Source organism: Pipra filicauda, unplaced genomic scaffold (genome assembly GCF_003945595.2).
Source record: "Pipra filicauda isolate LSUMZ 115617 unplaced genomic scaffold, ASM394559v2 scaffold336_size1087642_pilon, whole genome shotgun sequence".
NCBI lineage: Eukaryota > Metazoa > Chordata > Aves > Passeriformes > Pipridae > Pipra > Pipra filicauda.
The window spans coordinates 1,060,781-1,087,562 of record NW_024104461.1 but is presented as its reverse complement, the minus strand read 5'-3'; the positions used below and the strand labels follow the sequence as shown (position 1 = coordinate 1,087,562).

Here is a 26,782-nt window from a genome sequence, read left to right as displayed (position 1 = left end):
CTCTCCGGCTGGGATCAGTATCTGCCATGATCAGGCTACGCAGTGCAGTCTCCATTCCTTGAACCCAACACCCCCAGGGCCAACCACAGCTGAGCACCCAGTGCCCAAAGAGCCACTTTCTGGCCACCACACCTCCACTCACAGGCAGAGGGGAACTGGGCAGATGATGCATAGAGCAACCCCACAGCCACTTTGGCTCTCTGCAAGACAATTATCCCTTATTTCTTCATGGATTTATTTCAGGTGTCCATCTACCATGAATTGGAGCAAATGACTTTTCGCTTCCTCATTGATTCACGTTTGCATATGGTTTTCAATGGCATCATTTTACACCTTGGACTTCAGCCCCAAGAAAAACTCTAAATCCTGGCATCCCTTGCTTATCCGTGGTCACCTGGCTGCAAAAAAAGGGACTCCAGAAGGCAAAGCTGGGCTCAGAATAATGGCTCAGGCACACAACACCCCATGGACCATGTGAAGTTCCCCTTGTGCTTTCCTGCACAGACACCATCCTTGTCCACCTCACTGGGCACTGGGCAGCTTCAGTGGTACAGGACGGGCACCAGCCCTATCCCAGCACAAACACTGAGAATGACCCTGCTCGTACTCATCTTCCCTGGCTCACCCAGTGCTCTGAGGCAGGGCCAGCCCCAGCTCTCTTCACACCCCAGTGCTTCTCACTTCCTGGTCAGGCTGTGCCTGGTCTTCCAAGAGCCTCTGGCCGTGGGAGATCTGTCCTCCAACACACCTTGCACTCCATGGGCAACCACATGGGAACACTGAGGGGCAGGGCTGTGCCCTCAGAGGAGTATTTCTTCTCCCCACCATGGGCTCTGCAGGGAACAGGACCAGTCTGGGCAGTTCCACTGTGTGGACCAGTACTCACACTAAGCCCAGGAAGGCACAGCCCAGAATGGATCCAAGCCACACTGTACTCTGGGCTTGGGAAATTGGACCCCAGGTACGCCAGGATGGAGCCCTTCCAAGTGCAGCAGAACTGGCCTCTGCAAGTGCTGGATAATCCATACATTCCTCTGGGTACCTCTATCTGCCACCTGAGACAGAAGTCTAATTGGTCCTGCTGACTCACCCATTGGTCGTTCTCATTTCTCTTGGTTGTGGCAAAAGGCTTCTAGAGAAGAAGTTCATTTCCTCGAGTCCCCCTGTGCTATTCTCTGTCTCCAGTGTATGTCTCTTTAGGTGATCAGTTCTAGGACATAAATAAGACATCAGCCAAGCACATCCCAATTTCTCCCGGGTATGGATATGTGTGTTCTCCACTGGGAATTCCATGGGCGAGTGAAGGGCAGGGCTGTGCAGAAGGGCCTGCAGTGGTGGGACAAAGGGGAACGGGGTTAAACTGGGAGACGGTAAGTTTAGATTAAATATTAGGAAGAAATTCTTCCCTGTGAGGGTGGTGATGCGCTGGAACAGGGTGCACGGAGAGCTTATGGATGCTCCATCCCTTCAAGTGTTCAGAGCAGGGTGGATGGGGCTTGGAGCAGCCTGGTCTAGTGAAACTATCCTTTCTCTTGACAGATGGCTGGGTTTAGATGATAAATATGATCCACTCTATCCCAAACCATTCTAGGACTCTTTGATCTGTGGGCTGTCCATTACAGATCACCTTTGTTCCCCAGGGTCTGTCTTTCTTTGGCTGCTGCTCTTGGGCATTGCTTTGGTCAAGGGATTCAGTCAGGAAGACACTGATGACAGACATCCATACATGGGAGGGATGTTTTCAATTAACAGTGAAGCCGTAAGTCATCTGTAAAAATGCAGTAAAAAGTTATTTATCACTGCATAGCCTGAGTGTGGCTGATACCAATCCCAAGCTGTGAATTACCTCAGCCCTGTATGTCTGCACAGAGGCTTTGCCTGCCTGTGCTGAGGGACTGTAGGAGGTACGTATCTCATCTGCCTGTGCTCCTGTGTGCTGGGCATGGACGCCAGACAATGGAATGGAGGGGAGGAGAAGGAGGAGACAAGGTTGTGGGCTGTCTCCAGGAAGTGTTCTTTTCCTTCTCCACTCCTGATAGCCTTTGGGGTCAGTGTTTCCCTGATGGCCTTTGTCCGTCAAGCAGTCAGGGATATTTTGGACAGCTCCAACAGAAAAGGTACAAAGTAAAATGCACTACAGGGACTCCCAAGGCCTGTTTTGTGCAGCATTTTCCCTGAGCACACTGCAAGAGTTGCCACAGAATAAAGGAGGACTTCGATGCCCAGGCTTGGAAGCACAACAGATTTATTGAGTTTAAGGAAGAAAAGGAGGTGGCTCACAATGAGCCCGAGGAACAGCCACTAAGATGCAGTGGAGCTCCTGCAGGTTGTCCATCTGCCTGCCTTGTAGAGGGAGGAAGGATAACAGAAAACAAAGGAAAGAGGTGGAAGAGCGGGAGAAGGAAACATCATCATGAAGCTCCAAATACAGCGTCTCAAAGTTCTGTTTTCAGTGCAGCATCCTGTTGTGAGGTCTTGGAGGATCTTGCCCCAGGACGTTGCCAGCAGCTTTAGCAGGGGGGACATCTGCCACGGTAGCAGTTGGTGATGCAGGAGAGGTCAAAGCCCCCGGAGTTGATGGGCACTCCATTACAGCTGAGGATGCTGCCAACGGCAGCGGAGGTGGAGGATCCCACCACGGTGTTCTGTGGGAAGGAGCTGAGGATGGGCCCGGGCAAGGTCACCACAACAGCAGAGGGCTGGATGGCAACAGTGGAGCTCTGGCACTGCCTGACACAGCACTCATTGCAGCTGTTGGCCAGCGGGGTCGGGCCGCAGGGCTGGCAGCAAGGGTTGCAGGGCTGGCAGCACGACATGTCTCTGGCTCACAGGGGCACCTGGCACACAGGGCAGGGAGAAGCACAAAGCAGACACACATGAGAAGCAGCCCTGCACCCAACCCCCCTGCAGACAAGGCACCTCCTGCACCACATGACACTGCCCAGCCCAAAGCCCAGCAGCCTCCTCAGCCAAGTCCCAGCCTCTCTCTGCACAACACCTTCTCTCCCCTTCCCTCTCCCAGCAGAAGCAGCTCCCAGCCCGGGGCTAACACAGCCCATATCAGCTGAGACCTGCAGTGAGGAAAGACGTGGTCTTGAAGCAGGAGGAGAAGGAGAAGAGGCTTCCCACTCACCTGATTCCTGAGGAGAAGGAGGTGAGAGAAGTGGATGCGAGAGCAGAGACTTGGGCTGCCTTTTATAGCAGTCCTGCACTGCCTCAGGCCCACAGGCACCTTTGTGCAAGTCATAATTTTCTGACCAGCTCATGTCAGTTGTGAACCATCCCAGCTAATGGTAGGGGCTGTGTCCTGGTTTCCTGAACTGATACCCTTTCATTTCCTGCCTAATTCCGCTTGCCCTCCTATATGAAAGCTTATGGAAGTGCCAGGATGAGTTGGTCAAGGATTTGCAGGGCAGAAAGATGTCAGCACAGGCAGAAGGCTCAGATCAAGGCTGGTGGCATCTCTTGTTTACAGGTGATGTTCTTCTGGGTCATTTCTGTGTGGTTTATTTGTGGCAAAGATGACAGGAAATGGGCACCACTTTTGTGCTTTTTGCCCATATGCCCCAAGACTGCTGTGTGAGTGGCCATGAGTGCACATGTGAGGGATGCTGGACTTTTTGTCCTTCTTCCACCCTCCTCACTCTCTTACATATGCTGTCTGTGTCTGCTCAGCCACCCAAGTTGCCACCTGTAACCCTCCCTCCCTCTACAGGGCAGGCAGATGGACACCCTGCACGAACTCCTCTGCATTTTGGTGGCTGCTCCTGGGGTTCTCTGAGCCACCTCCTTCTCTTCCTTAATCTCATTAGGTTTGTTGCACGTCCAAGCCTGGGCCTCTGAACCCTCCTTTGTTCTGTGGCAACTCCCCCAGTCTCCTCTGGGATGAAGTTTGACAAAGCAGAGGGTGGGCCTCCTTGCAGGGCAGATTTCCCTTTGTGCCCCCTCCCTTGGAGGTGGGTGGAGACATCCCTGGCTACTCCATGGCCAATGGCCAGCAGGGAGAGCCTGACTCCAACGATTGGCAGCAGTGGGGATGGGAAAAAACAATGCCTTGGACCAGCTCACAACCTCATCTCTTCCTTCTCCTCCCCTCCATCACCCAGTGTAGGGTCCATGACCAGCCACAGGAACTGATGACATGTGCACCTCAGGTGGTCCTTCAGTGCCTGGCAGGGCCCAGGGGTTGTTGATACAGTCAGGCCTCGGGGGATTCAGCAGTTAGGATTGGTAACAGTCACACTCCAACTGTGCCATGAAGTCCCTATTTCTTCGAAGCCAACATATCCAAAAGGCCCAGATGGCTTGCGTCAGGTGTCCATCTTCCCTGTGCACGTGACCTGTAGCCTCACTATTGATGACAACATCTATCCCTTTTTATTAAGACTTTCTCCTCAGACCCTGGCCTTCAACCTTGAATAATGCTGTAATTTGTGTCATCCCTCAGATATCTGTGGTCTCCTGTGTGCAGAAGAGGAACTCTTGAAGGCACTGCTGGGCTCAAAATAACAGCTCAGGCACAGAGTGTCCCGTGAAGCCTGTGAGGTTCCACACATGCTCCTGCTGCCCTCAGTTCAGGGCAGAGACACCACCTTTATCCACATGACTGGCCACTGGGCACATCTTGTGCTGTCCAGAGACCAAGGCTTCACTTTCACCTTCAGCTAGTGAGACCAGCTGCCCAAGCACTGGTGTCTGTTGCCAGCACCCAAATCATCTCCAGTTCCTCTTCACTGTGCCTGTGACCCCCACAGACAAGCCCTGCACATGGGTCCTTGTTCCGAGAAAGTCTCGGTCCTCTTGGCAGACCCCACTGAAGTACTAAAATACTGGGAAGAGTTCCTCTCCAAGTCTCCTGTTCTCCAGGGAGAAAAGGCCACACTCCTTCAGCCTTTCCTCACAGCACAGGTTCTCCAGCTCTCTGGTCGTCTTTTGAAAAACGCAATCTGGTGGGAGCAGCCGCTGGATCAGGATAAGCACCGGCCAAGCCAGGGAACTTGGGTCTCAGTGGTGTCTTTCCTGATGCAGAACAGCCAGCCAGCAGGAGAAACACCTGGGTTGAGATGACAACAAGCCCAATGTCCACGGGGTTGGGGCATGCAGGAAGCAGGTTTTTTTCTTCATGGGGGTGGTGAAATGGAGCGGTTTGCGGATGGTGACATCTCGATTACAGGACATCCCTGAGAGGATCATGAACTCAGGTAGTCAGGAAGAAGGAGAAAATGACGGTTTGCTGTTTCTTGCTGAGGTAGAAATAACTTCCTTCACAGGTTTTGGGATGGGATTATGTTTTGAGTTTTTGCTCAAAACAGAGTTAATAATGCAGAGATGTTTCTGCTATTGCTAAGTTTGCAGAGAGCCAAGGCCTTTTCAGCTTGTCCTGCTGCCACGCTGGCAAGGAAGTTGGGGGTACATGGGAGGCTGGGAGAAGACACAGCCAAGACAGGTGACCCAAAGTGATCCAAGGGATATTTCAGACCATGTGGCACTATACTCAGTATATAAAGGTGTGGGAAAAAGGAGGAGGGGGGGACATTTGGAGACATGGTGGTTTTGTCTTCCCGAGCCACCATTCATCAGAATGGGGCCATGCTCTTCTGGAGATGGCTGAACACCTGCCTGCTCATGGGGAGCAGAGAATTAATTCTTTGTCTTTCTTTGCTTCTGTACACAGATTGTGCTTTCCCTATTAAACTGTCTTTATCTCAACCCACAGATTTTCTAGCTTTTCCCCCTTCCAATTCTATCCTCAATCCTGTTGGTGGGGGAGTGAGCGAGTGGCTGTTAGGCCTTGGTTACTGGCTGGGGTTGATGTTTAGTTGCCAGCCAGCAGGCAAAACAAATGGTTTCCCTGGTGACAAGGAAGGTCTTCATCGCCTTGGATGCAGCAGTGGTGATGGACCAGATCTCCACATGGGAAATCCAACGGGGAAGAACAAATGCAGGAAGGTCTGCAGGTACTGATTGCTCCACACAGTGACAAGGAGGAGGCCATTCCCCACCAGGGTTAGAAGATCCATGGAGAAGAAAAGGCTCATTGTATGTGTGGTAATTCCTGGTTGCACTGACTTCTTCATTCCCTCACAATTACTTGTCCAATTCAAATGCCCACTGCTGATGGAAGCTACACAGTCACAGAAGGAGGAAAATGCTTTTAGGATCGTGGAGTCCAATTGTAAGCTGAACACTGCCCACTCCACCACTAACCCCTGTTCCCTCGTGCCACATCTAAGCTTTCAAAGATTTTCAGAGCAGAAATTTTTCCTAAGATCCAATCTTAACTTCCCTGGGTACAACTTGAGGCCATTTCCTCCTGTCCTGTCCCTTGTTACTTGGGAGAAGACACAACAGCCACCTCGCTACAACCTGTTTCCAGAAAATGATAAAGAGTGATAAGGTCTCCCCTGAATTTCTTCCAGGGAGTCCAAGACCTTGACATCCAGCACCTTCCTGCTCTACTCACCAAGTCTCCATCTCACGCAGAGCAAAGAGCAGGCTCTGAAACTGGGTTGCTCATCACTGGCCTGGAGCCACTAAACATCAAGGCTCTGCAGAGGAGATGCAGAGGAGCACCCTGGCAGGGCAGGACTCCAGCACACCTTGGAAGGACAGAGGACCCAGAGAGGGCACAGAGGGGGCATGACACGAAGGACCCAGTGCACTGATCTGAGAGTACACGTAGAGTAGCAATAGGGTCAACCCCCCAGCAGAAGCCCACTTGAGTGTAAGAGTGACCAGCACAGAGACGAGGTGGAAGCAAAAGACAAGGATGTGTCATGTCCCCTCCCATGGCAGTCCTTGGGCACGTGTACAAGAAGCACAAGAGCAGTGTCCATTTCCTGACAACTTTGCCAAAGACAAGACCACAGGAATGACCTTGGGGCAAATCACCTGCCCTCAAGCCATGCCAACAGCCCTTCATCTAAAACTTCTTCCTCTAATGGCATCTTTCTGCCCTACAAATCCTGGAGTCACTCATCCTGGCACTTAGAGAGATGGTGCTTCATGTAGGAAAGCACTTGGCATGTACCAGGAAATGAAAAGGCAGCAGTGCAGGAAACCAGGACACAGCCCCTACCATTAGCTGGGATGGTTCACAACTGACATGAGCTGGTCAGAAAATTACGACCTGCACAAAGGTGCCTGTGGGCCTGGGGCAGTGCAGGACTGCTATAAAAGGCAGCCCAAGTCTCTGCTCTCGCATCCACTTCTCTCACCTCCTTCTCCTCAGGAATCAGGTGAGTGGGAAGCCTCTTCTCCTTCTCCTCCTGCTTCAAGACCACGTCTTTCCTCACTGCAGGTCTCAGCTGATATGGGCTGTGTTAGCCCTGGGCTGGGAGCTGCTTCTGCTGGGAGAGGGAAGGGGAGAGAAGGTGTTGTGCAGAGAGAGGCTGGGACTTGGCTGAGGAGGCTGCTGGGCTTTGGGCTGGGCAGTGTCATGTGGTGCAGGAGGTGCCTTGTCTGCAGGGGGGTTGGGTGCAGGGCTGCTTCTCATGTGTGTCTGCTTTGTGCTTCTCCCTGCCCTGTGTGCCAGGTGCCCCTGTGAGCCAGAGACATGTCGTGCTGCCAGCCCTGCAACCCTTGCTGCCAGCCCTGCGGCCCGACCCCGCTGGCCAACAGCTGCAATGAGTGCTGTGTCAGGCAGTGCCAGAGCTCCACTGTTGCCATCCAGCCCTCCCCTGTGGTGGTGACCCTGCCCGGGCCCATCCTCAGCTCCTTCCCACAGAACACCGTGGTGGGATCCTCCACCTCCGCTGCCGTTGGCAGCATCCTCAGCTGTGACGGAGTGCCCATCAACTCCGGGGGCTTTGACCTCTCCTGCATCACCAACCGCTACAGGTGTCGGCCCTGCTAAAGCTGCTGGCAACGTCCTGGGGCAAGAACCTCCAAGACCTCACAACATGGGGCTGGACTGAAAACAGAACTCCGGCACATTGTGTTTCGAGCTTCATGATGATGTTTCCATCTCCCACTCTTCCATCTCTTTCCTTTGCTTTCTGTGTCTCCCCAGACCAGCCCAGAGGGATCTGTTGTCCTCCCTCCGTCTCCAGGGCAGGCAGATGGACACCCTGCAGGAGCTCCACTGCATCTTAGTGGCTGCTCCTTTTGCTCTCTGTGAGCCACCTCCTTTGCTTCTTTAGACTCATTAAAGTTGTTGTGCATCCAAGCTTGGGCCTCTGAGTCCTCATATCTTTTGTGGCAACTCTTCTGTCTGTTCATTGTAGAAATTGGTGAAATTATAGGTTGGAATTCCCTTGAGTAGATTTTGTTTACTGCGTTTTGTGATAGAGGCGTCAAAATCATCCCTGCTAACTGTACAGTGAAAGGGCTTTAGGGACACCATGGCTCAAAGGGTGGCAGCAGTGAGGATGGGAAACCACAATGTCTGGGGAAAGCCCACAACTTCATCTCTTCCTTCTCCTCTTCTCCATTGCCCTTTCTAGTGCCCATGAGCAGCACACATGGCCAATGGCAGATGACACCCATACCTCTCACAGTCCTTCAGGCCCTGGCAGGGCCCAGCTGCTCTCCAGACATCCAGGGCTGAGACAACTCTCCGGCTGGGATCAGTATCTGCCATGATCAGGCTACGCAGTGCAGTCTCCATTCCTTGAACCCAACACCCCCAGGGCCAACCACAGCTGAGCACCCAGTGCCCAAAGAGCCACTTTCTGGCCACCACACCTCCACTCACAGGCAGAGGGGAACTGGGCAGATGATGCATAGAGCAACCCCACAGCCACTTTGGCTCTCTGCAAGACAATTATCCCTTATTTCTTCATGGATTTATTTCAGGTGTCCATCTACCATGAATTGGAGCAAATGACTTTTCGCTTCCTCATTGATTCACGTTTGCGTATGGTTTTCAATGGCATCATTTTACACCTTGGACTTCAGCCCCAAGAAAAACTCTAAATCCTGGCATCCCTTGCTTATCCGTGGTCACCTGGCTGCAAAAAAAGGGACTCCAGAAGGCAAAGCTGGGCTCAGAATAATGGCTCAGGCACACAACACCCCATGGACCATGTGAAGTTCCCCTTGTGCTTTCCTGCACAGACACCATCCTTGTCCACCTCACTGGGCACTGGGCAGCTTCAGTGGTACAGGACGGGCACCAGCCCTATCCCAGCACAAACACTGAGAATGACCCTGCTCGTACTCATCTTCCCTGGCTCACCCAGTGCTCTGAGGCAGGGCCAGCCCCAGCTCTCTTCACACCCCAGTGCTTCTCACTTCCTGGCCAGGCTGTGCCTGGTCTTCCAAGAGCCTCTGGCCGTGGGAGATCTGTCCTCCAACACACCTTGCACTCCATGGGCAACCACATGGGAACACTGAGGGGCAGGGCTGTGCCCTCAGAGGAGTATTTCTTCTCCCCACCATGGGCTCTGCAGGGAACAGGACCAGTCTGGGCAGTTCCACTGTGTGGACCAGTACTCACACTAAGCCCAGGAAGGCACAGCCCAGAATGGATCCAAGCCACACTGTACTCTGGGCTTGGGAAATTGGACCCCAGGTACGCCAGGATGGAGCCCTTCCAAGTGCAGCAGAACTGGCCTCTGCAAGTGCTGGATAATCCATACATTCCTCTGGGTACCTCTATCTGCCACCTGAGACAGAAGTCTAATTGGTCCTGCTGACTCACCCATTGGTCGTTCTCATTTCTCTTGGTTGTGGCAAAAGGCTTCTAGAGAAGAAGTTCATTTCCTCGAGTCCCCCTGTGCTATTCTCTGTCTCCAGTGTATGTCTCTTTAGGTGATCAGTTCTAGGACATAAATAAGACATCAGCCAAGCACATCCCAATTTCTCCCGGGTATGGATATGTGTGTTCTCCACTGGGAATTCCATGGGCGAGTGAAGGGCAGGGCTGTGCAGAAGGGCCTGCAGTGGTGGGACAAAGGGGAACGGGGTTAAACTGGGAGACGGTAAGTTTAGATTAAATATTAGGAAGAAATTCTTCCCTGTGAGGGTGGTGATGCGCTGGAACAGGGTGCACGGAGAGCTTATGGATGCTCCATCCCTTCAAGTGTTCAGAGCAGGGTGGATGGGGCTTGGAGCAGCCTGGTCTAGTGAAACTATCCTTTCTCTTGACAGATGGCTGGGTTTAGATGATAAATATGATCCACTCTATCCCAAACCATTCTAGGACTCTTTGATCTGTGGGCTGTCCATTACAGATCACCTTTGTTCCCCAGGGTCTGTCTTTCTTTGGCTGCTGCTCTTGGGCATTGCTTTGGTCAAGGGATTCAGTCAGGAAGACACTGATGACAGACATCCATACATGGGAGGGATGTTTTCAATTAACAGTGAAGCCGTAAGTCATCTGTAAAAATGCAGTAAAAAGTTATTTATCACTGCATAGCCTGAGTGTGGCTGATACCAATCCCAAGCTGTGAATTACCTCAGCCCTGTATGTCTGCACAGAGGCTTTGCCTGCCTGTGCTGAGGGACTGTAGGAGGTACGTATCTCATCTGCCTGTGCTCCTGTGTGCTGGGCATGGACGCCAGACAATGGAATGGAGGGGAGGAGAAGGAGGAGACAAGGTTGTGGGCTGTCTCCAGGAAGTGTTCTTTTCCTTCTCCACTCCTGATAGCCTTTGGGGTCAGTGTTTCCCTGATGGCCTTTGTCCGTCAAGCAGTCAGGGATATTTTGGACAGCTCCAACAGAAAAGGTACAAAGTAAAATGCACTACAGGGACTCCCAAGGCCTGTTTTGTGCAGCATTTTCCCTGAGCACACTGCAAGAGTTGCCACAGAATAAAGGAGGACTTCGATGCCCAGGCTTGGAAGCACAACAGATTTATTGAGTTTAAGGAAGAAAAGGAGGTGGCTCACAATGAGCCCGAGGAACAGCCACTAAGATGCAGTGGAGCTCCTGCAGGTTGTCCATCTGCCTGCCTTGTAGAGGGAGGAAGGATAACAGAAAACAAAGGAAAGAGGTGGAAGAGCGGGAGAAGGAAACATCATCATGAAGCTCCAAATACAGCGTCTCAAAGTTCTGTTTTCAGTGCAGCATCCTGTTGTGAGGTCTTGGAGGATCTTGCCCCAGGACGTTGCCAGCAGCTTTAGCAGGGGGGACATCTGCCACGGTAGCAGTTGGTGATGCAGGAGAGGTCAAAGCCCCCGGAGTTGATGGGCACTCCATTACAGCTGAGGATGCTGCCAACGGCAGCGGAGGTGGAGGATCCCACCACGGTGTTCTGTGGGAAGGAGCTGAGGATGGGCCCGGGCAAGGTCACCACAACAGCAGAGGGCTGGATGGCAACAGTGGAGCTCTGGCACTGCCTGACACAGCACTCATTGCAGCTGTTGGCCAGCGGGGTCGGGCCGCAGGGCTGGCAGCAAGGGTTGCAGGGCTGGCAGCACGACATGTCTCTGGCTCACAGGGGCACCTGGCACACAGGGCAGGGAGAAGCACAAAGCAGACACACATGAGAAGCAGCCCTGCACCCAACCCCCCTGCAGACAAGGCACCTCCTGCACCACATGACACTGCCCAGCCCAAAGCCCAGCAGCCTCCTCAGCCAAGTCCCAGCCTCTCTCTGCACAACACCTTCTCTCCCCTTCCCTCTCCCAGCAGAAGCAGCTCCCAGCCCGGGGCTAACACAGCCCATATCAGCTGAGACCTGCAGTGAGGAAAGACGTGGTCTTGAAGCAGGAGGAGAAGGAGAAGAGGCTTCCCACTCACCTGATTCCTGAGGAGAAGGAGGTGAGAGAAGTGGATGCGAGAGCAGAGACTTGGGCTGCCTTTTATAGCAGTCCTGCACTGCCTCAGGCCCACAGGCACCTTTGTGCAAGTCATAATTTTCTGACCAGCTCATGTCAGTTGTGAACCATCCCAGCTAATGGTAGGGGCTGTGTCCTGGTTTCCTGAACTGATACCCTTTCATTTCCTGCCTAATTCCGCTTGCCCTCCTATATGAAAGCTTATGGAAGTGCCAGGATGAGTTGGTCAAGGATTTGCAGGGCAGAAAGATGTCAGCACAGGCAGAAGGCTCAGATCAAGGCTGGTGGCATCTCTTGTTTACAGGTGATGTTCTTCTGGGTCATTTCTGTGTGGTTTATTTGTGGCAAAGATGACAGGAAATGGGCACCACTTTTGTGCTTTTTGCCCATATGCCCCAAGACTGCTGTGTGAGTGGCCATGAGTGCACATGTGAGGGATGCTGGACTTTTTGTCCTTCTTCCACCCTCCTCACTCTCTTACATATGCTGTCTGTGTCTGCTCAGCCACCCAAGTTGCCACCTGTAACCCTCCCTCCCTCTACAGGGCAGGCAGATGGACACCCTGCACGAGCTCCTCTGCATCTTGGTGGCTGCTCCTGGGGTTCTCTGAGCCACCTCCTTCTCTTCCTTAATCTCATTAGGTTTGTTGCACGTCCAAGCCTGGGCCTCTGAACCCTCCTTTGTTCTGTGGCAACTCCCCCAGTCTCCTCTGGGATGAAGTTTGACAAAGCAGAGGGTGGGCCTCCTTGCAGGGCAGATTTCCCTTTGTGCCCCCTCCCTTGGAGGTGGGTGGAGACATCCCTGGCTACTCCATGGCCAATGGCCATCAGGGAGAGCCTGACTCCAACGATTGGCAGCAGTGGGGATGGGAAAAAACAATGCCTTGGACCAGCTCACAACCTCATCTCTTCCTTCTCCTCCCCTCCATCACCCAGTGTAGGGTCCATGACCAGCCACAGGAACTGATGACATGTGCACCTCAGGTGGTCCTTCAGTGCCTGGCAGGGCCCAGGGGTTGTTGATACAGTCAGGCCTCGGGGGATTCAGCAGTTAGGATTGGTAACAGTCACACTCCAACTGTGCCATGAAGTCCCTATTTCTTCGAAGCCAACATATCCAAAAGGCCCAGATGGCTTGCGTCAGGTGTCCATCTTCCCTGTGCACGTGACCTGTAGCCTCACTATTGATGACAACATCTATCCCTTTTTATTAAGACTTTCTCCTCAGACCCTGGCCTTCAACCTTGAATAATGCTGTAATTTGTGTCATCCCTCAGATATCTGTGGTCTCCTGTGTGCAGAAGAGGAACTCTTGAAGGCACTGCTGGGCTCAAAATAACAGCTCAGGCACAGAGTGTCCCGTGAAGCCTGTGAGGTTCCACACATGCTCCTGCTGCCCTCAGTTCAAGGCAGAGACACCACCTTTATCCACATGACTGGCCACTGGGCACATCTTGTGCTGTCCAGAGACCAAGGCTTCACTTTCACCTTCAGCTAGTGAGACCAGCTGCCCAAGCACTGGTGTCTGTTGCCAGCACCCAAATCATCTCCAGTTCCTCTTCACTGTGCCTGTGACCCCCACAGACAAGCCCTGCACATGGGTCCTTGTTCCGAGAAAGTCTCGGTCCTCTTGGCAGACCCCACTGAAGTACTAAAATACTGGGAAGAGGTCCTCTCCAAGTCTCCTGTTCTCCAGGGAGAAAAAACCACACTCCTTCAGTCTTTCCTCACAGCACAGGTTCTCCAGCTCTCTGGTCATCTTTCACAGGTTTTGGGATGGGATTATGTTTTGAGTTTTTGCTCAAAACAGAGTTGATAATGCAGAGATGTTTCTGCTATTGCTAAGTTTGCAGAGAGCCAAGGCCTTTTCAGCTTGTCCTGCTGCCACGCTGGCAAGGAAGTTGGGGGTACATGGGAGGCTGGGAGAAGACACAGCCAAGACAGGTGACCCAAAGTGATCCAAGGGATATTTCAGACCATGTGGCACTATACTCAGTATATAAAGGTGTGGGAAGAAGGAGGAGGGGGGGACATTTGGAGACATGGTGGTTTTGTCATCAGAATGGGGCCATGCTCTTCTGGAGATGGCTGAACACCTGCCTGCTCATGGGGAGCAGAGAATTAATTCTTTGTCTTTCTTTGCTTCTGTACACAGATTGTGCTTTCCCTATTAAACTGTCTTTATCTCAACCCACAGATTTTCTAGCTTTTCCCCCTTCCAATTCTATCCTCAATCCTGTTGGTGGGGGAGTGAGCGAGTGGCTGTTAGGCCTTGGTTACTGGCTGGGGTTGATGTTTAGTTGCCAGCCAGCAGGCAAAACAAATGGTTTCCCTGGTGACAAGGAAGGTCTTCATCGCCTTGGATGCAGCAGTGGTGATGGACCAGATCTCCACATGGGAAATCCAACGGGGAAGAACAAATGCAGGAAGGTCTGCAGGTACTGATTGCTCCACACAGTGACAAGGAGGAGGCCATTCCCCACCAGGGTTAGAAGATCCATGGAGAAGAAAAGGCTCATTGTATGTGTGGTAATTCCTGGTTGCACTGACTTCTTCATTCCCTCACAATTACTTGTCCAATTCAAATGCCCACTGCTGATGGAAGCTACACAGTCACAGAAGGAGGAAAATGCTTTTAGGATCGTGGAGTCCAATTGTAAGCTGAACACTGCCCACTCCACCACTAACCCCTGTTCCCTCGTGCCACATCTAAGCTTTCAAAGATTTTCAGAGCAGAAATTTTTCCTAAGATCCAATCTTAACTTCCCTGGGTACAACTTGAGGCCATTTCCTCCTGTCCTGTCCCTTGTTACTTGGGAGAAGACACAACAGCCACCTCGCTACAACCTGTTTCCAGAAAATGATAAAGAGTGATAAGGTCTCCCCTGAATTTCTTCCAGGGAGTCCAAGACCTTGACATCCAGCACCTTCCTGCTCTACTCACCAAGTCTCCATCTCACGCAGAGCAAAGAGCAGGCTCTGAAACTGGGTTGCTCATCACTGGCCTGGAGCCACTAAACATCAAGGCTCTGCAGAGGAGATGCAGAGGAGCACCCTGGCAGGGCAGGACTCCAGCACACCTTGGAAGGACAGAGGACCCAGAGAGGGCACAGAGGGGGCATGACACGAAGGACCCAGTGCACTGATCTGAGAGTACACGTAGAGTAGCAATAGGGTCAACCCCCCAGCAGAAGCCCACTTGAGTGTAAGAGTGACCAGCACAGAGACGAGGTGGAAGCAAAAGACAAGGATGTGTCATGTCCCCTCCCATGGCAGTCCTTGGGCACGTGTACAAGAAGCACAAGAGCAGTGTCCATTTCCTGACAACTTTGCCAAAGACAAGACCACAGGAATGACCTTGGGGCAAATCACCTGCCCTCAAGCCATGCCAACAGCCCTTCATCTAAAACTTCTTCCTCTAATGGCATCTTTCTGCCCTACAAATCCTGGAGTCACTCATCCTGGCACTTAGAGAGATGGTGCTTCATGTAGGAAAGCACTTGGCATGTACCAGGAAATGAAAAGGCAGCAGTGCAGGAAACCAGGACACAGCCCCTACCATTAGCTGGGATGGTTCACAACTGACATGAGCTGGTCAGAAAATTACGACCTGCACAAAGGTGCCTGTGGGCCTGGGGCAGTGCAGGACTGCTATAAAAGGCAGCCCAAGTCTCTGCTCTCGCATCCACTTCTCTCACCTCCTTCTCCTCAGGAATCAGGTGAGTGGGAAGCCTCTTCTCCTTCTCCTCCTGCTTCAAGACCACGTCTTTCCTCACTGCAGGTCTCAGCTGATATGGGCTGTGCTAGGCCAGGGCTGGGAGCTGCTTCTGCTGGGAGAGGGAAGGGGAGAGAAGGTGTTGTGCAGAGAGAGGCTGGGACTTGGCTGAGGAGGCTGCTGGGCTTTGGGCTGGGCAGTGTCATGTGGTGCAGGAGGTGCCTTGTCTGCAGGGGGGTTGGGCGCAGGGCCGCTTCTCATGTGTGTCTGCTTTGTGCTTCTCCCTGCCCTGTGTGCCAGGTGCCCCTGTGAGCCAGAGACATGTCGTGCTGCCAGCCCTGCAACCCTTGCTGCCAGCCCTGCGGCCCGACCCCGCTGGCCAACAGCTGCAATGAGTGCTGTGTCAGGCAGTGCCAGGACTCCGTCGTTGCCATCCAGCCCTCTGCTGTGGTGGTGACCCTGCCCGGGCCCATCCTCAGCTCCTTCCCACAGAACACCGTGGTGGGATCCTCCACCTCCGCTGCCGTTGGCAGCATCCTCAGCTGTGACGGAGTGCCCATCAACTCCGGGGGCTTTGACCTCTCCTGCATCACCAACCGCTACAGGTGTCGGCCCTGCTAAAGCTGCTGGCAACGTCCTGGGGCAAGAACCTCCAAGACCTCACAACATGGGGCTGGACTGAAAACAGAACTCCGGCACATTGTGTTTCGAGCTTCATGATGATGTTTCCATCTCCCACTCTTCCATCTCTTTCCTTTGCTTTCTGTGTCTCCCCAGACCAGCCCAGAGGGATCTGTTGTCCTCCCTCCGTCTCCAGGGCAGGCAGATGGACACCCTGCAGGAGCTCCACTGCATCTTAGTGGCTGCTCCTTTTGCTCTCTGTGAGCCACCTCCTTTGCTTCTTTAGACTCATTAAAGTTGTTGTGCATCCAAGCTTGGGCCTCTGAGTCCTCATATCTTTTGTGGCAACTCTTCTGTCTGTTCATTGTAGAAATTGGTGAAATTATAGGTTGGAATTCCCTTGAGTAGATTTTGTTTACTGCGTTTTGTGATAGAGGCGTCAAAATCATCCCTGCTAACTGTACAGTGAAAGGGCTTTAGGGACACCATGGCTCAAAGGGTGGCAGCAGTGAGGATGGGAAACCACAATGTCTGGGGAAAGCCCACAACTTCATCTCTTCCTTCTCCTCTTCTCCATTGCCCTTTCTAGTGCCCATGAGCAGCACACATGGCCAATGGCAGATGACACCCATACCTCTCACAGTCCTTCAGGCCCTGGCAGGGCCCAGCTGCTCTCCAGACATCCAGGGCTGAGACAACTCTCCGGCTGGGATCAGTATCTGCCATGATCAGGCTACGCAGTGCAGTCTCCATTCCTTGAACCCAACACCCCCAGGGCCAACCACAGCTGAGCACCCAGTGCCCAAAGAGCCACTTTCTGGCCACCACACCTCCACTCACAGGCAGAGGGGAACTGGGCAGATGATGCATAGAGCAACCCCACAGCCACTTTGGCTCTCTGCAAGACAATTATCCCTTATTTCTTCATGGATTTATTTCAGGTGTCCATCTACCATGAATTGGAGCAAATGACTTTTCGCTTCCTCATTGATTCACGTTTGCGTATGGTTTTCAATGGCATCATTTTACACCTTGGACTTCAGCCCCAAGAAAAACTCTAAATCCTGGCATCCCTTGCTTATCCGTGGTCACCTGGCTGCAAAAAAAGGGACTCCAGAAGGCAAAGCTGGGCTCAGAATAATGGCTCAGGCACACAACACCCCATGGACCATGTGAAGTTCCCCTTGTGCTTTCCTGCACAGACACCATCCTTGTCCACCTCACTGGGCACTGGGCAGCTTCAGTGGTACAGGACGGGCACCAGCCCTATCCCAGCACAAACACTGAGAATGACCCTGCTCGTACTCATCTTCCCTGGCTCACCCAGTGCTCTGAGGCAGGGCCAGCCCCAGCTCTCTTCACACCCCAGTGCTTCTCACTTCCTGGCCAGGCTGTGCCTGGTCTTCCAAGAGCCTCTGGCCGTGGGAGATCTGTCCTCCAACACACCTTGCACTCCATGGGCAACCACATGGGAACACTGAGGGGCAGGGCTGTGCCCTCAGAGGAGTATTTCTTCTCCCCACCATGGGCTCTGCAGGGAACAGGACCAGTCTGGGCAGTTCCACTGTGTGGACCAGTACTCACACTAAGCCCAGGAAGGCACAGCCCAGAATGGATCCAAGCCACACTGTACTCTGGGCTTGGGAAATTGGACCCCAGGTACGCCAGGATGGAGCCCTTCCAAGTGCAGCAGAACTGGCCTCTGCAAGTGCTGGATAATCCATACATTCCTCTGGGTACCTCTATCTGCCACCTGAGACAGAAGTCTAATTGGTCCTGCTGACTCACCCATTGGTCGTTCTCATTTCTCTTGGTTGTGGCAAAAGGCTTCTAGAGAAGAAGTTCATTTCCTCGAGTCCCCCTGTGCTATTCTCTGTCTCCAGTGTATGTCTCTTTAGGTGATCAGTTCTAGGACATAAATAAGACATCAGCCAAGCACATCCCAATTTCTCCCGGGTATGGATATGTGTGTTCTCCACTGGGAATTCCATGGGCGAGTGAAGGGCAGGGCTGTGCAGAAGGGCCTGCAGTGGTGGGACAAAGGGGAACGGGGTTAAACTGGGAGACGGTAAGTTTAGATTAAATATTAGGAAGAAATTCTTCCCTGTGAGGGTGGTGATGCGCTGGAACAGGGTGCACGGAGAGCTTATGGATGCTCCATCCCTTCAAGTGTTCAGAGCAGGGTGGATGGGGCTTGGAGCAGCCTGGTCTAGTGAAACTATCCTTTCTCTTGACAGATGGCTGGGTTTAGATGATAAATATGATCCACTCTATCCCAAACCATTCTAGGACTCTTTGATCTGTGGGCTGTCCATTACAGATCACCTTTGTTCCCCAGGGTCTGTCTTTCTTTGGCTGCTGCTCTTGGGCATTGCTTTGGTCAAAGGTTTCAGTCAGGAAGACACTGATGACAGACATCCATACATGGGAGGGATGTTTTCAATTAACAGTGAAGCCGTAAGTCATCTGTAAAAATGCAGTAAAAAGTTATTTATCACTGCATAGCCTGAGTGTGGCTGATACCAATCCCAAGCTGTGAATTACCTCAGCCCTGTATGTCTGCACAGAGGCTTTGCCTGCCTGTGCTGAGGGACTGTAGGAGGTACGTATCTCATCTGCCTGTGCTCCTGTGTGCTGGGCATGGACGCCAGACAATGGAATGGAGGGGAGGAGAAGGAGGAGACAAGGTTGTGGGCTGTCTCCAGGAAGTGTTCTTTTCCTTCTCCACTCCTGATAGCCTTTGGGGTCAGTGTTTCCCTGATGGCCTTTGTCCGTCAAGCAGTCAGGGATATTTTGGACAGCTCCAACAGAAAAGGTACAAAGTAAAATGCACTACAGGGACTCCCAAGGCCTGTTTTGTGCAGCATTTTCCCTGAGCACACTGCAAGAGTTGCCACAGAATAAAGGAGGACTTCGATGCCCAGGCTTGGAAGCACAACAGATTTATTGAGTTTAAGGAAGAAAAGGAGGTGGCTCACAATGAGCCCGAGGAACAGCCACTAAGATGCAGTGGAGCTCCTGCAGGTTGTCCATCTGCCTGCCTTGTAGAGGGAGGAAGGATAACAGAAAACAAAGGAAAGAGGTGGAAGAGCGGGAGAAGGAAACATCATCATGAAGCTCCAAATACAGCGTCTCAAAGTTCTGTTTTCAGTGCAGCATCCTGTTGTGAGGTCTTGGAGGATCTTGCCCCAGGACGTTGCCAGCAGCTTTAGCAGGGGGGACATCTGCCACGGTAGCAGTTGGTGATGCAGGAGAGGTCAAAGCCCCCGGAGTTGATGGGCACTCCATTACAGCTGAGGATGCTGCCAACGGCAGCGGAGGTGGAGGATCCCACCACGGTGTTCTGTGGGAAGGAGCTGAGGATGGGCCCGGGCAAGGTCACCACAACAGCAGAGGGCTGGATGGCAACAGTGGAGCTCTGGCACTGCCTGACACAGCACTCATTGCAGCTGTTGGCCAGCGGGGTCGGGCCGCAGGGCTGGCAGCAAGGGTTGGAGGGCTGGCAGCACGACATGTCTCTGGCTCACAGGGGCACCTGGCACACAGGGCAGGGAGAAGCACAAAGCAGACACACATGAGAAGCAGCCCTGCACCCAACCCCCCTGCAGACAAGGCACCTCCTGCACCACATGACACTGCCCAGCCCAAAGCCCAGCAGCCTCCTCAGCCAAGTCCCAGCCTCTCTCTGCACAACACCTTCTCTCCCCTTCCCTCTCCCAGAAGAAGCAGCTCCCAGCCCTGGGCTAACACAGCCCATATCAGGTGAAGCAGAAGAAGAAGAAGGGCTTTCCCACTCACCTGATTCCCGAGCAGAAGGAGGTGAGAGAAGTGGGTGAGAGAGCAGAGACTTGGGCTGCCTTTTATAGCAGTCCTGCACTGCCTCAGGCCCACAGGCACCTTTGTGCAAGTCATAATTTTCTGACCAGCTCATGTCAGTTGTGAACCATCCCAGCTAATGGTAGGGGCTGTGTCCTGGTTTCCTGAACTGATACCCTTTCATTTCCTGCCTAATTCCGCTTGCCCTCCTATATGAAAGCTTATGGAAGTGCCAGGATGAGTTGGTCAAGGATTTGCAGGGCAGAAAGATGTCAGCACAGGCAGAAGGCTCAGATCAAGGCTGGTGGCATCTCTTGTTTACAGGTGATGTTCTTCTGGGTCATTTCTGTGTGGTTTATTTGTGGCAAAGATGACAGGAAATGGGCACCACTTTTGTGCTTTTTGCCCATATGCCCCAAGACTGCTGTGTGAGTGGCCATGAGTGCACATGTGAGGGATGCTGGACTTTTTGTCCTTCTTCCACCCTCCTCACTCTCTTACATATGCTGTCTGTGTCTGCTCAGCCACCCAAGTTGCCACCTGTAACCCTCCCTCCCTCTACAGGGCAGGCAGATGGACACCCTGCACGAACTCCTCTGCATTTTGGTGGCTGCTCCTGGGGTTCTCTGAGCCACCTCCTTCTCTTCCTTAATCTCATTAGGTTTGTTGCACGTCCAAGCCTGGGCCTCTGAACCCTCCTTTGTTCTGTGGCAACTCCCCCAGTCTCCTCTGGGATGAAGTTTGACAAAGCAGAGGGTGGGCCTCCTTGCAGGGCAGATTTCCCTTTGTGCCCCCTCCCTTGGAGGTGGGTGGAGACATCCCTGGCTACTCCATGGCCAATGGCCATCAGGGAGAGCCTGACTCCAACGATTGGCAGCAGTGGGGATGGGAAAAAACAATGCCTTGGACCAGCTCACAACCTCATCTCTTCCTTCTCCTCCCCTCCATCACCCAGTGTAGGGTCCATGACCAGCCACAGGAACTGATGACATGTGCACCTCAGGTGGTCCTTCAGTGCCTGGCAGGGCCCAGGGGTTGTTGATACAGTCAGGCCTCGGGGGATTCAGCAGTTAGGATTGGTAACAGTCACACTCCAACTGTGCCATGAAGTCCCTATTTCTTCGAAGCCAACATATCCAAAAGGCCCAGATGGCTTGCGTCAGGTGTCCATCTTCCCTGTGCACGTGACCTGTAGCCTCACTATTGATGACAACATCTATCCCTTTTTATTAAGACTTTCTCCTCAGACCCTGGCCTTCAACCTTGAATAATGCTGTAATTTGTGTCATCCCTCAGATATCTGTGGTCTCCTGTGTGCAGAAGAGGAACTCTTGAAGGCACTGCTGGGCTCAAAATAACAGCTCAGGCACAGAGTGTCCCGTGAAGCCTGTGAGGTTCCACACATGCTCCTGCTGCCCTCAGTTCAGGGCAGAGACACCACCTTTATCCACATGACTGGCCACTGGGCACATCTTGTGCTGTCCAGAGACCAAGGCTTCACTTTCACCTTCAGCTAGTGAGACCAGCTGCCCAAGCACTGGTGTCTGTCGCCAGCACCCAAATCATCTCCAGTTCCTCTTCACTGTGCCTGTGACCCCCACAGACAAGCCCTGCACATGGGTCCTTGTTCCGAGAAAGTCTCGGTCCTCTTGGCAGACCCCACTGAAGTACTAAAATACTGGGAAGAGTTCCTCTCCAAGTCTCCTGTTCTCCAGGGAGAAAAGGCCACACTCCTTCAGCCTTTCCTCACAGCACAGGTTCTCCAGCTCTCTGGTCGTCTTTTGAAAAACGCAATCTGGTGGGAGCAGCCGCTGGATCAGGATAAGCACCGGCCAAGCCAGGGAACTTGGGTCTCAGTGGTGTCTTTCCTGATGCAGAACAGCCAGCCAGCAGGAGAAACACCTGGGTTGAGATGACAACAAGCCCAATGTCCACGGGGTTGGGGCATGCAGGAAGCAGGTTTTTTTCTTCATGGGGGTGGTGAAATGGAGCGGTTTGCGGATGGTGACATCTCGATTACAGGACACCCCTGAGAGGATCATGAACTCAGGTAGTCAGGAAGAAGGAGAAAATGACGGTTTGCTGTTTCTTGCTGAGGTAGAAATAACTTCCTTCACAGGTTTTGGGATGGGATTATGTTTTGAGTTTTTGCTCAAAACAGAGTTAATAATGCAGAGATGTTTCTGCTATTGCTAAGTTTGCAGAGAGCCAAGGCCTTTTCAGCTTGTCCTGCTGCCACGCTGGCAAGGAAGTTGGGGGTACATGGGAGGCTGGGAGAAGACACAGCCAAGACAGGTGACCCAAAGTGATCCAAGGGATATTTCAGACCATGTGGCACTATACTCAGTATATAAAGGTGTGGGAAAAAGGAGGAGGGGGGGACATTTGGAGACATGGTGGTTTTGTCTTCCCGAGCCACCATTCATCAGAATGGGGCCATGCTCTTCTGGAGATGGCTGAACACCTGCCTGCTCATGGGGAGCAGAGAATTAATTCTTTGTCTTTCTTTGCTTCTGTACACAGATTGTGCTTTCCCTATTAAACTGTCTTTATCTCAACCCACAGATTTTCTAGCTTTTCCCCCTTCCAATTCTATCCTCAATCCTGTTGGTGGGGGAGTGAGCGAGTGGCTGTTAGGCCTTGGTTACTGGCTGGGGTTGATGTTTAGTTGCCAGCCAGCAGGCAAAACAAATGGTTTCCCTGGTGACAAGGAAGGTCTTCATCGCCTTGGATGCAGCAGTGGTGATGGACCAGATCTCCACATGGGAAATCCAACGGGGAAGAACAAATGCAGGAAGGTCTGCAGGTACTGATTGCTCCACACAGTGACAAGGAGGAGGCCATTCCCCACCAGGGTTAGAAGATCCATGGAGAAGAAAAGGCTCATTGTATGTGTGGTAATTCCTGGTTGCACTGACTTCTTCATTCCCTCACAATTACTTGTCCAATTCAAATGCCCACTGCTGATGGAAGCTACACAGTCACAGAAGGAGGAAAATGCTTTTAGGATCGTGGAGTCCAATTGTAAGCTGAACACTGCCCACTCCACCACTAACCCCTGTTCCCTCGTGCCACATCTAAGCTTTCAAAGATTTTCAGAGCAGAAATTTTTCCTAAGATCCAATCTTAACTTCCCTGGGTACAACTTGAGGCCATTTCCTCCTGTCCTGTCCCTTGTTACTTGGGAGAAGACACAACAGCCACCTCGCTACAACCTGTTTCCAGAAAATGATAAAGAGTGATAAGGTCTCCCCTGAATTTCTTCCAGGGAGTCCAAGACCTTGACATCCAGCACCTTCCTGCTCTACTCACCAAGTCTCCATCTCACGCAGAGCAAAGAGCAGGCTCTGAAACTGGGTTGCTCATCACTGGCCTGGAGCCACTAAACATCAAGGCTCTGCAGAGGAGATGCAGAGGAGCACCCTGGCAGGGCAGGACTCCAGCACACCTTGGAAGGACAGAGGACCCAGAGAGGGCACAGAGGGGGCATGACACGAAGGACCCAGTGCACTGATCTGAGAGTACACGTAGAGTAGCAATAGGGTCAACCCCCCAGCAGAAGCCCACTTGAGTGTAAGAGTGACCAGCACAGAGACGAGGTGGAAGCAAAAGACAAGGATGTGTCATGTCCCCTCCCATGGCAGTCCTTGGGCACGTGTACAAGAAGCACAAGAGCAGTGTCCATTTCCTGACAACTTTGCCAAAGACAAGACCACAGGAATGACCTTGGGGCAAATCACCTGCCCTCAAGCCATGCCAACAGCCCTTCATCTAAAACTTCTTCCTCTAATGGCATCTTTCTGCCCTACAAATCCTGGAGTCACTCATCCTGGCACTTAGAGAGATGGTGCTTCATGTAGGAAAGCACTTGGCATGTACCAGGAAATGAAAAGGCAGCAGTGCAGGAAACCAGGACACAGCCCCTACCATTAGCTGGGATGGTTCACAACTGACATGAGCTGGTCAGAAAATTACGACCTGCACAAAGGTGCCTGTGGGCCTGGGGCAGTGCAGGACTGCTATAAAAGGCAGCCCAAGTCTCTGCTCTCGCATCCACTTCTCTCACCTCCTTCTCCTCAGGAATCAGGTGAGTGGGAAGCCTCTTCTCCTTCTCCTCCTGCTTCAAGACCACGTCTTTCCTCACTGCAGGTCTCAGCTGATATGGGCTGTGTTAGCCCCGGGCTGGGAGCTGCTTCTGCTGGGAGAGGGAAGGGGAGAGAAGGTGTTGTGCAGAGAGAGGCTGGGACTTGGCTGAGGAGGCTGCTGGGCTTTGGGCTGGGCAGTGTCATGTGGTGCAGGAGGTGCCTTGTCTGCAGGGGGGTTGGGTGCATGGCTGCTTCTCCTGTGTGTCTGCTTGTTTGCTTCTCCTGCACTGTGTGCCAGGTGCCTGTAGCCAGGACATGTCGTGTGCCAGACCATGCAAAACCTGCTGCCAGCCCTGCGGCCCGACCCCGCTGGCCAACAGCTGCAATGAGCCCTGTGTCAGGCAGTGCCAGGACTCCACCGTGGCCATCCAGCCCTCCCCCGTGGTGGTGACCCTGCCCGGGCCCATCCTCAGCTCCTTCCCACAGAACACCGCCGTGGGATCCTCCACCTCCGCTGCCGTTGGCAGCATCCTCAGCTCTCAGGGAGTGCCCATCAACTCCGGGGGCTTTGGCCTCTCTGGCCTGGGCAGTGGCCTCTGTGGCAGGAGCTGCTTCCCCTGCTAAAGCTGCTGGCCCTGGCCCTGGCAAGGAACCCAGGGACACACAGGATGGAACCGCCCTGGGGACGCAGCATCGGCTTCTGCTTCCAGAGGGGCTGAGCCAGCCCGCCGCCCTTGCAGAAGGCCTTGACCAGCCTGGGCTCTGGGCAAGCACGGCCCAGCCCTTCCTCTGCCCTCTGCCACTCTCTCCTTTCCCTCCTGTGTCCTTGTTCCCTTGTGCTCCTGTGGGCTCTCAGCCCCACAGAACCCGCCTGGGGAGGACCTGCTGGCTCTACCTCCTTTGTGGATCCGGCAGCTGGACTCCTGGTGGGATGTCTGCCAGATCCAAGGGAGAGAGATTCTCTACCCCTGGTGCTCCCTGAACTGAGGTCTCCACTCAGAGCAACCTTTTTTCCCTCTTTTAACTCAATAAACTTCTGCTGCATCCCAGCTCATGTCTCTGTGTCATCCTTTCCCCTGAAGACATTCTCCCAACATGCCCAGGGGAAATGGTGTTGTCTAGGAGTGGTTCTGGGAGGGGGTTGTTGGAAAAGGCTGTGCAGTGTTTGTCAACGTGGTTTTGCAGTGAGGCTACTCAGTCAGGAATTGTGTGTACTTGCTGGTTTCTAAAGGTCTCTGTCTATTTGGGGATGGAGTGACCAGTGAAGTTCAATGTCTAACGTCTGCTTTGTTGTGTTCACCTTGTCTTTTGCCTTGGTAAGCTCATCCCTGTAACACAAGCAGTCCGAGGGAGGAGGAATGAATGTGTTATTGACAAGACAGAGGGAATACCTTCCCAGGAAAGCCCAGGAGATCCTGTCCTAGCAATAGCATTGAGGTTCAGAGTTGTGGGGTGAGGTGGAAATAAAAGCACGAAAACAGGAACATACCACCACACCATCTTCAGGAAGACTTTGTCCCAAGAGCTGGAGGCCACAGGTTTGTGGTCTTTAAGTTGGTGCAGGGATGTTTTTTGCAATCCTTTGTTTCCCTCAATGAAGCATTCCACAGAGGTCCTCACACTGCCTGTGTCCTCACCGTGAAGCGGAGCCCGCCTTCCTCATTGCTGGCCTTACCCCAGTGGGCAGAGGCACAGGCTGGCCCAGGGTCCGTAGGATCATACCATAGTCAGGGTGGAAAGAACCTGCAGAGATCATTGGGCCCAACCCCTTGTTCCCAGCTCAGTCAGCCATGACTGAAGCCAGGTAACACCTGAGAAGTGAATTTAGTAAAGCAATGTAAGGATTAGAGAGAGTTAAGCACAAATGCAGGCTTTCAGCAAAGCACATAGAGCTCAGTATTAGGAAACAGCGGAGGCAATAAATCCACTAGGATACAGGACACTCTGACATGAGGGAACATGGGCATGAACGGAGAGAACTAGAAATGCTAGCACACACAAAAAAGGACATATGGAAGAAAACAAAGGGAGATAAGAAAAGGGACAAGCCAAGAAATCAGGAACTTCTGCCAGACACTGGAAATCCCTGCCAAATGCACAAGGAAACTACACAAATTAGGGATGGTTCAAAAGTTTAAGAGGATGATGATGGTGAGGAAAGCAGGTTCATGATGAAGAACGGAACTACCACCGAAGTGCTCCCCAAATTAAAGACCACACCTCTAACTCCGCCTCAACTCCGCCTGTTATGAATATTAAAAGCAGATGTTGCAATGTAATGAATATTCATAATATGTGATGTAATTGCTTGGCAAAAAGTGTATAAAAAGCTCAAATTGTAAGTTTCTCGTTGGAGTAGGCTGTCCAGGGCGACTTGGCTGCTCCCCGGCCGCTCCCCGGCCATAAATAAATACCTCCTGCTTATAGACTGAAAATTCTGTCTCTGAGCAGTTCTTCCGCGCCTTTTTTGGGGCACAAATTGGCATCATGACCATCCAAGGAAGGCAACTGCACAACCTTCCCAAGCAATTATTCCACTGCTTCATCTTCCCCTCGATGAAGAACATTTTCCATCTATTTAGCCCCAGCCTCTCATCTTTCAGTGTGAGTCCAGTGTCTCTAGTCCTCCAGCCATGCACTGGCACAGTGTTGAGCCTGGATCTGTCTTCTGAGGCACCTCACCAGAGCTACTCCAAATCTGCTCTCAAGTCTCCCACTAAAGCCTCCCCTTCACACTCAGCAAGTCTCATACCCTCAGCATGCCCTACTCAGGGAGGTGCTCCAGCTCCTCACAATCCTGGAAATCCTCTGCTGAACTCCCT

The 26,782-nt window shown here is 52.6% G+C and overlaps 5 protein-coding genes and 1 pseudogene across 9 annotated transcripts; 3 read left to right on the top strand and 3 right to left on the bottom strand.

Moving 5' to 3' along the window:
• Positions 1 to 2,230: 2,230 nt before the first annotated feature.
• Positions 2,231 to 6,488, bottom strand: LOC120323754 (feather keratin Cos1-2-like). Of its 3 annotated transcripts, none has more exons than XM_039384046.1 (2): positions 6,464 to 6,488; positions 2,231 to 2,837 (listed from the first exon to the last, which is right to left on the bottom strand). In XM_039384046.1, exon 2 carries the CDS (start codon positions 2,814 to 2,816, stop codon positions 2,511 to 2,513), a length of 306 nt encoding a protein of 101 aa, XP_039239980.1. In that variant the 5' UTR covers positions 2,817 to 2,837; positions 6,464 to 6,488; the 3' UTR covers positions 2,231 to 2,510. The 3 variants fall into 3 exon arrangements, with proteins under 3 accessions (XP_039239980.1, XP_039239979.1, XP_039239978.1); XM_039384045.1 differs by lacking the exon at positions 6,464 to 6,488 and adding an exon at positions 4,072 to 4,517; XM_039384044.1 differs by lacking the exon at positions 6,464 to 6,488 and adding an exon at positions 3,134 to 3,212.
• On the top strand, positions 6,468 to 7,885 carry LOC113999883 (feather keratin Cos1-2-like). Its single transcript, XM_027743683.2, has 2 exons — positions 6,468 to 7,238; positions 7,535 to 7,885. The coding sequence occupies exon 2, from the start codon at positions 7,556 to 7,558 to the stop codon at positions 7,853 to 7,855; it is 300 nt and encodes a 99-aa protein (XP_027599484.2). The 5' UTR covers positions 6,468 to 7,238; positions 7,535 to 7,555; the 3' UTR covers positions 7,856 to 7,885.
• A 2,898-nt stretch (positions 7,886 to 10,783) lies between these two features.
• Positions 10,784 to 14,692, bottom strand: LOC113999888 (feather keratin Cos1-2-like). 3 transcript variants are annotated; one of them, XM_039384048.1, is made up of 2 exons: positions 14,668 to 14,692; positions 10,784 to 11,390 (listed from the first exon to the last, which is right to left on the bottom strand). In XM_039384048.1, exon 2 carries the CDS (start codon positions 11,367 to 11,369, stop codon positions 11,064 to 11,066), a length of 306 nt encoding a protein of 101 aa, XP_039239982.1. In that variant the 5' UTR covers positions 11,370 to 11,390; positions 14,668 to 14,692; the 3' UTR covers positions 10,784 to 11,063. The 3 variants fall into 3 exon arrangements, with proteins under 3 accessions (XP_039239982.1, XP_039239981.1, XP_027599488.1); XM_039384047.1 differs by lacking the exon at positions 14,668 to 14,692 and adding an exon at positions 12,625 to 13,070; XM_027743687.2 differs by lacking the exon at positions 14,668 to 14,692 and adding an exon at positions 11,687 to 11,765.
• On the top strand, positions 14,672 to 16,089 carry LOC113999871 (feather keratin Cos1-2-like). The gene is made up of 2 exons (XM_039384049.1): positions 14,672 to 15,442; positions 15,739 to 16,089. Exon 2 carries the CDS (start codon positions 15,760 to 15,762, stop codon positions 16,057 to 16,059), a length of 300 nt encoding a protein of 99 aa, XP_039239983.1. The 5' UTR covers positions 14,672 to 15,442; positions 15,739 to 15,759; the 3' UTR covers positions 16,060 to 16,089.
• Positions 16,090 to 18,987: 2,898 nt separating this feature from the next.
• Positions 18,988 to 19,971, bottom strand: LOC113999872 (annotated as a pseudogene).
• Positions 19,972 to 24,275: 4,304 nt separating this feature from the next.
• LOC113983096 (feather keratin 1-like) lies at positions 24,276 to 24,641 on the top strand. The gene has a single exon (XM_027711880.2). It carries the CDS (start codon positions 24,276 to 24,278, stop codon positions 24,582 to 24,584), a length of 309 nt encoding a protein of 102 aa, XP_027567681.2. The 3' UTR covers positions 24,585 to 24,641.
• The last annotated feature ends 2,141 nt before the right edge of the window (positions 24,642 to 26,782 follow it).

Excerpts from the sequence above, each read along its gene's own strand:
- LOC120323754 (XM_039384046.1), bottom strand. The coding sequence starts at position 2,816 with ATGTCGTGCTGCCAGCCCTGCAACCCTTGCTGCCAGCCCTGCGGCCCG.
- LOC113999883 (XM_027743683.2), top strand. The coding sequence starts at position 7,556 with ATGTCGTGCTGCCAGCCCTGCAACCCTTGCTGCCAGCCCTGCGGCCCG.
- LOC113999888 (XM_039384048.1), bottom strand. The coding sequence starts at position 11,369 with ATGTCGTGCTGCCAGCCCTGCAACCCTTGCTGCCAGCCCTGCGGCCCG.
- LOC113999871 (XM_039384049.1), top strand. The coding sequence starts at position 15,760 with ATGTCGTGCTGCCAGCCCTGCAACCCTTGCTGCCAGCCCTGCGGCCCG.
- LOC113983096 (XM_027711880.2), top strand. The coding sequence starts at position 24,276 with ATGTCGTGTGCCAGACCATGCAAAACCTGCTGCCAGCCCTGCGGCCCG.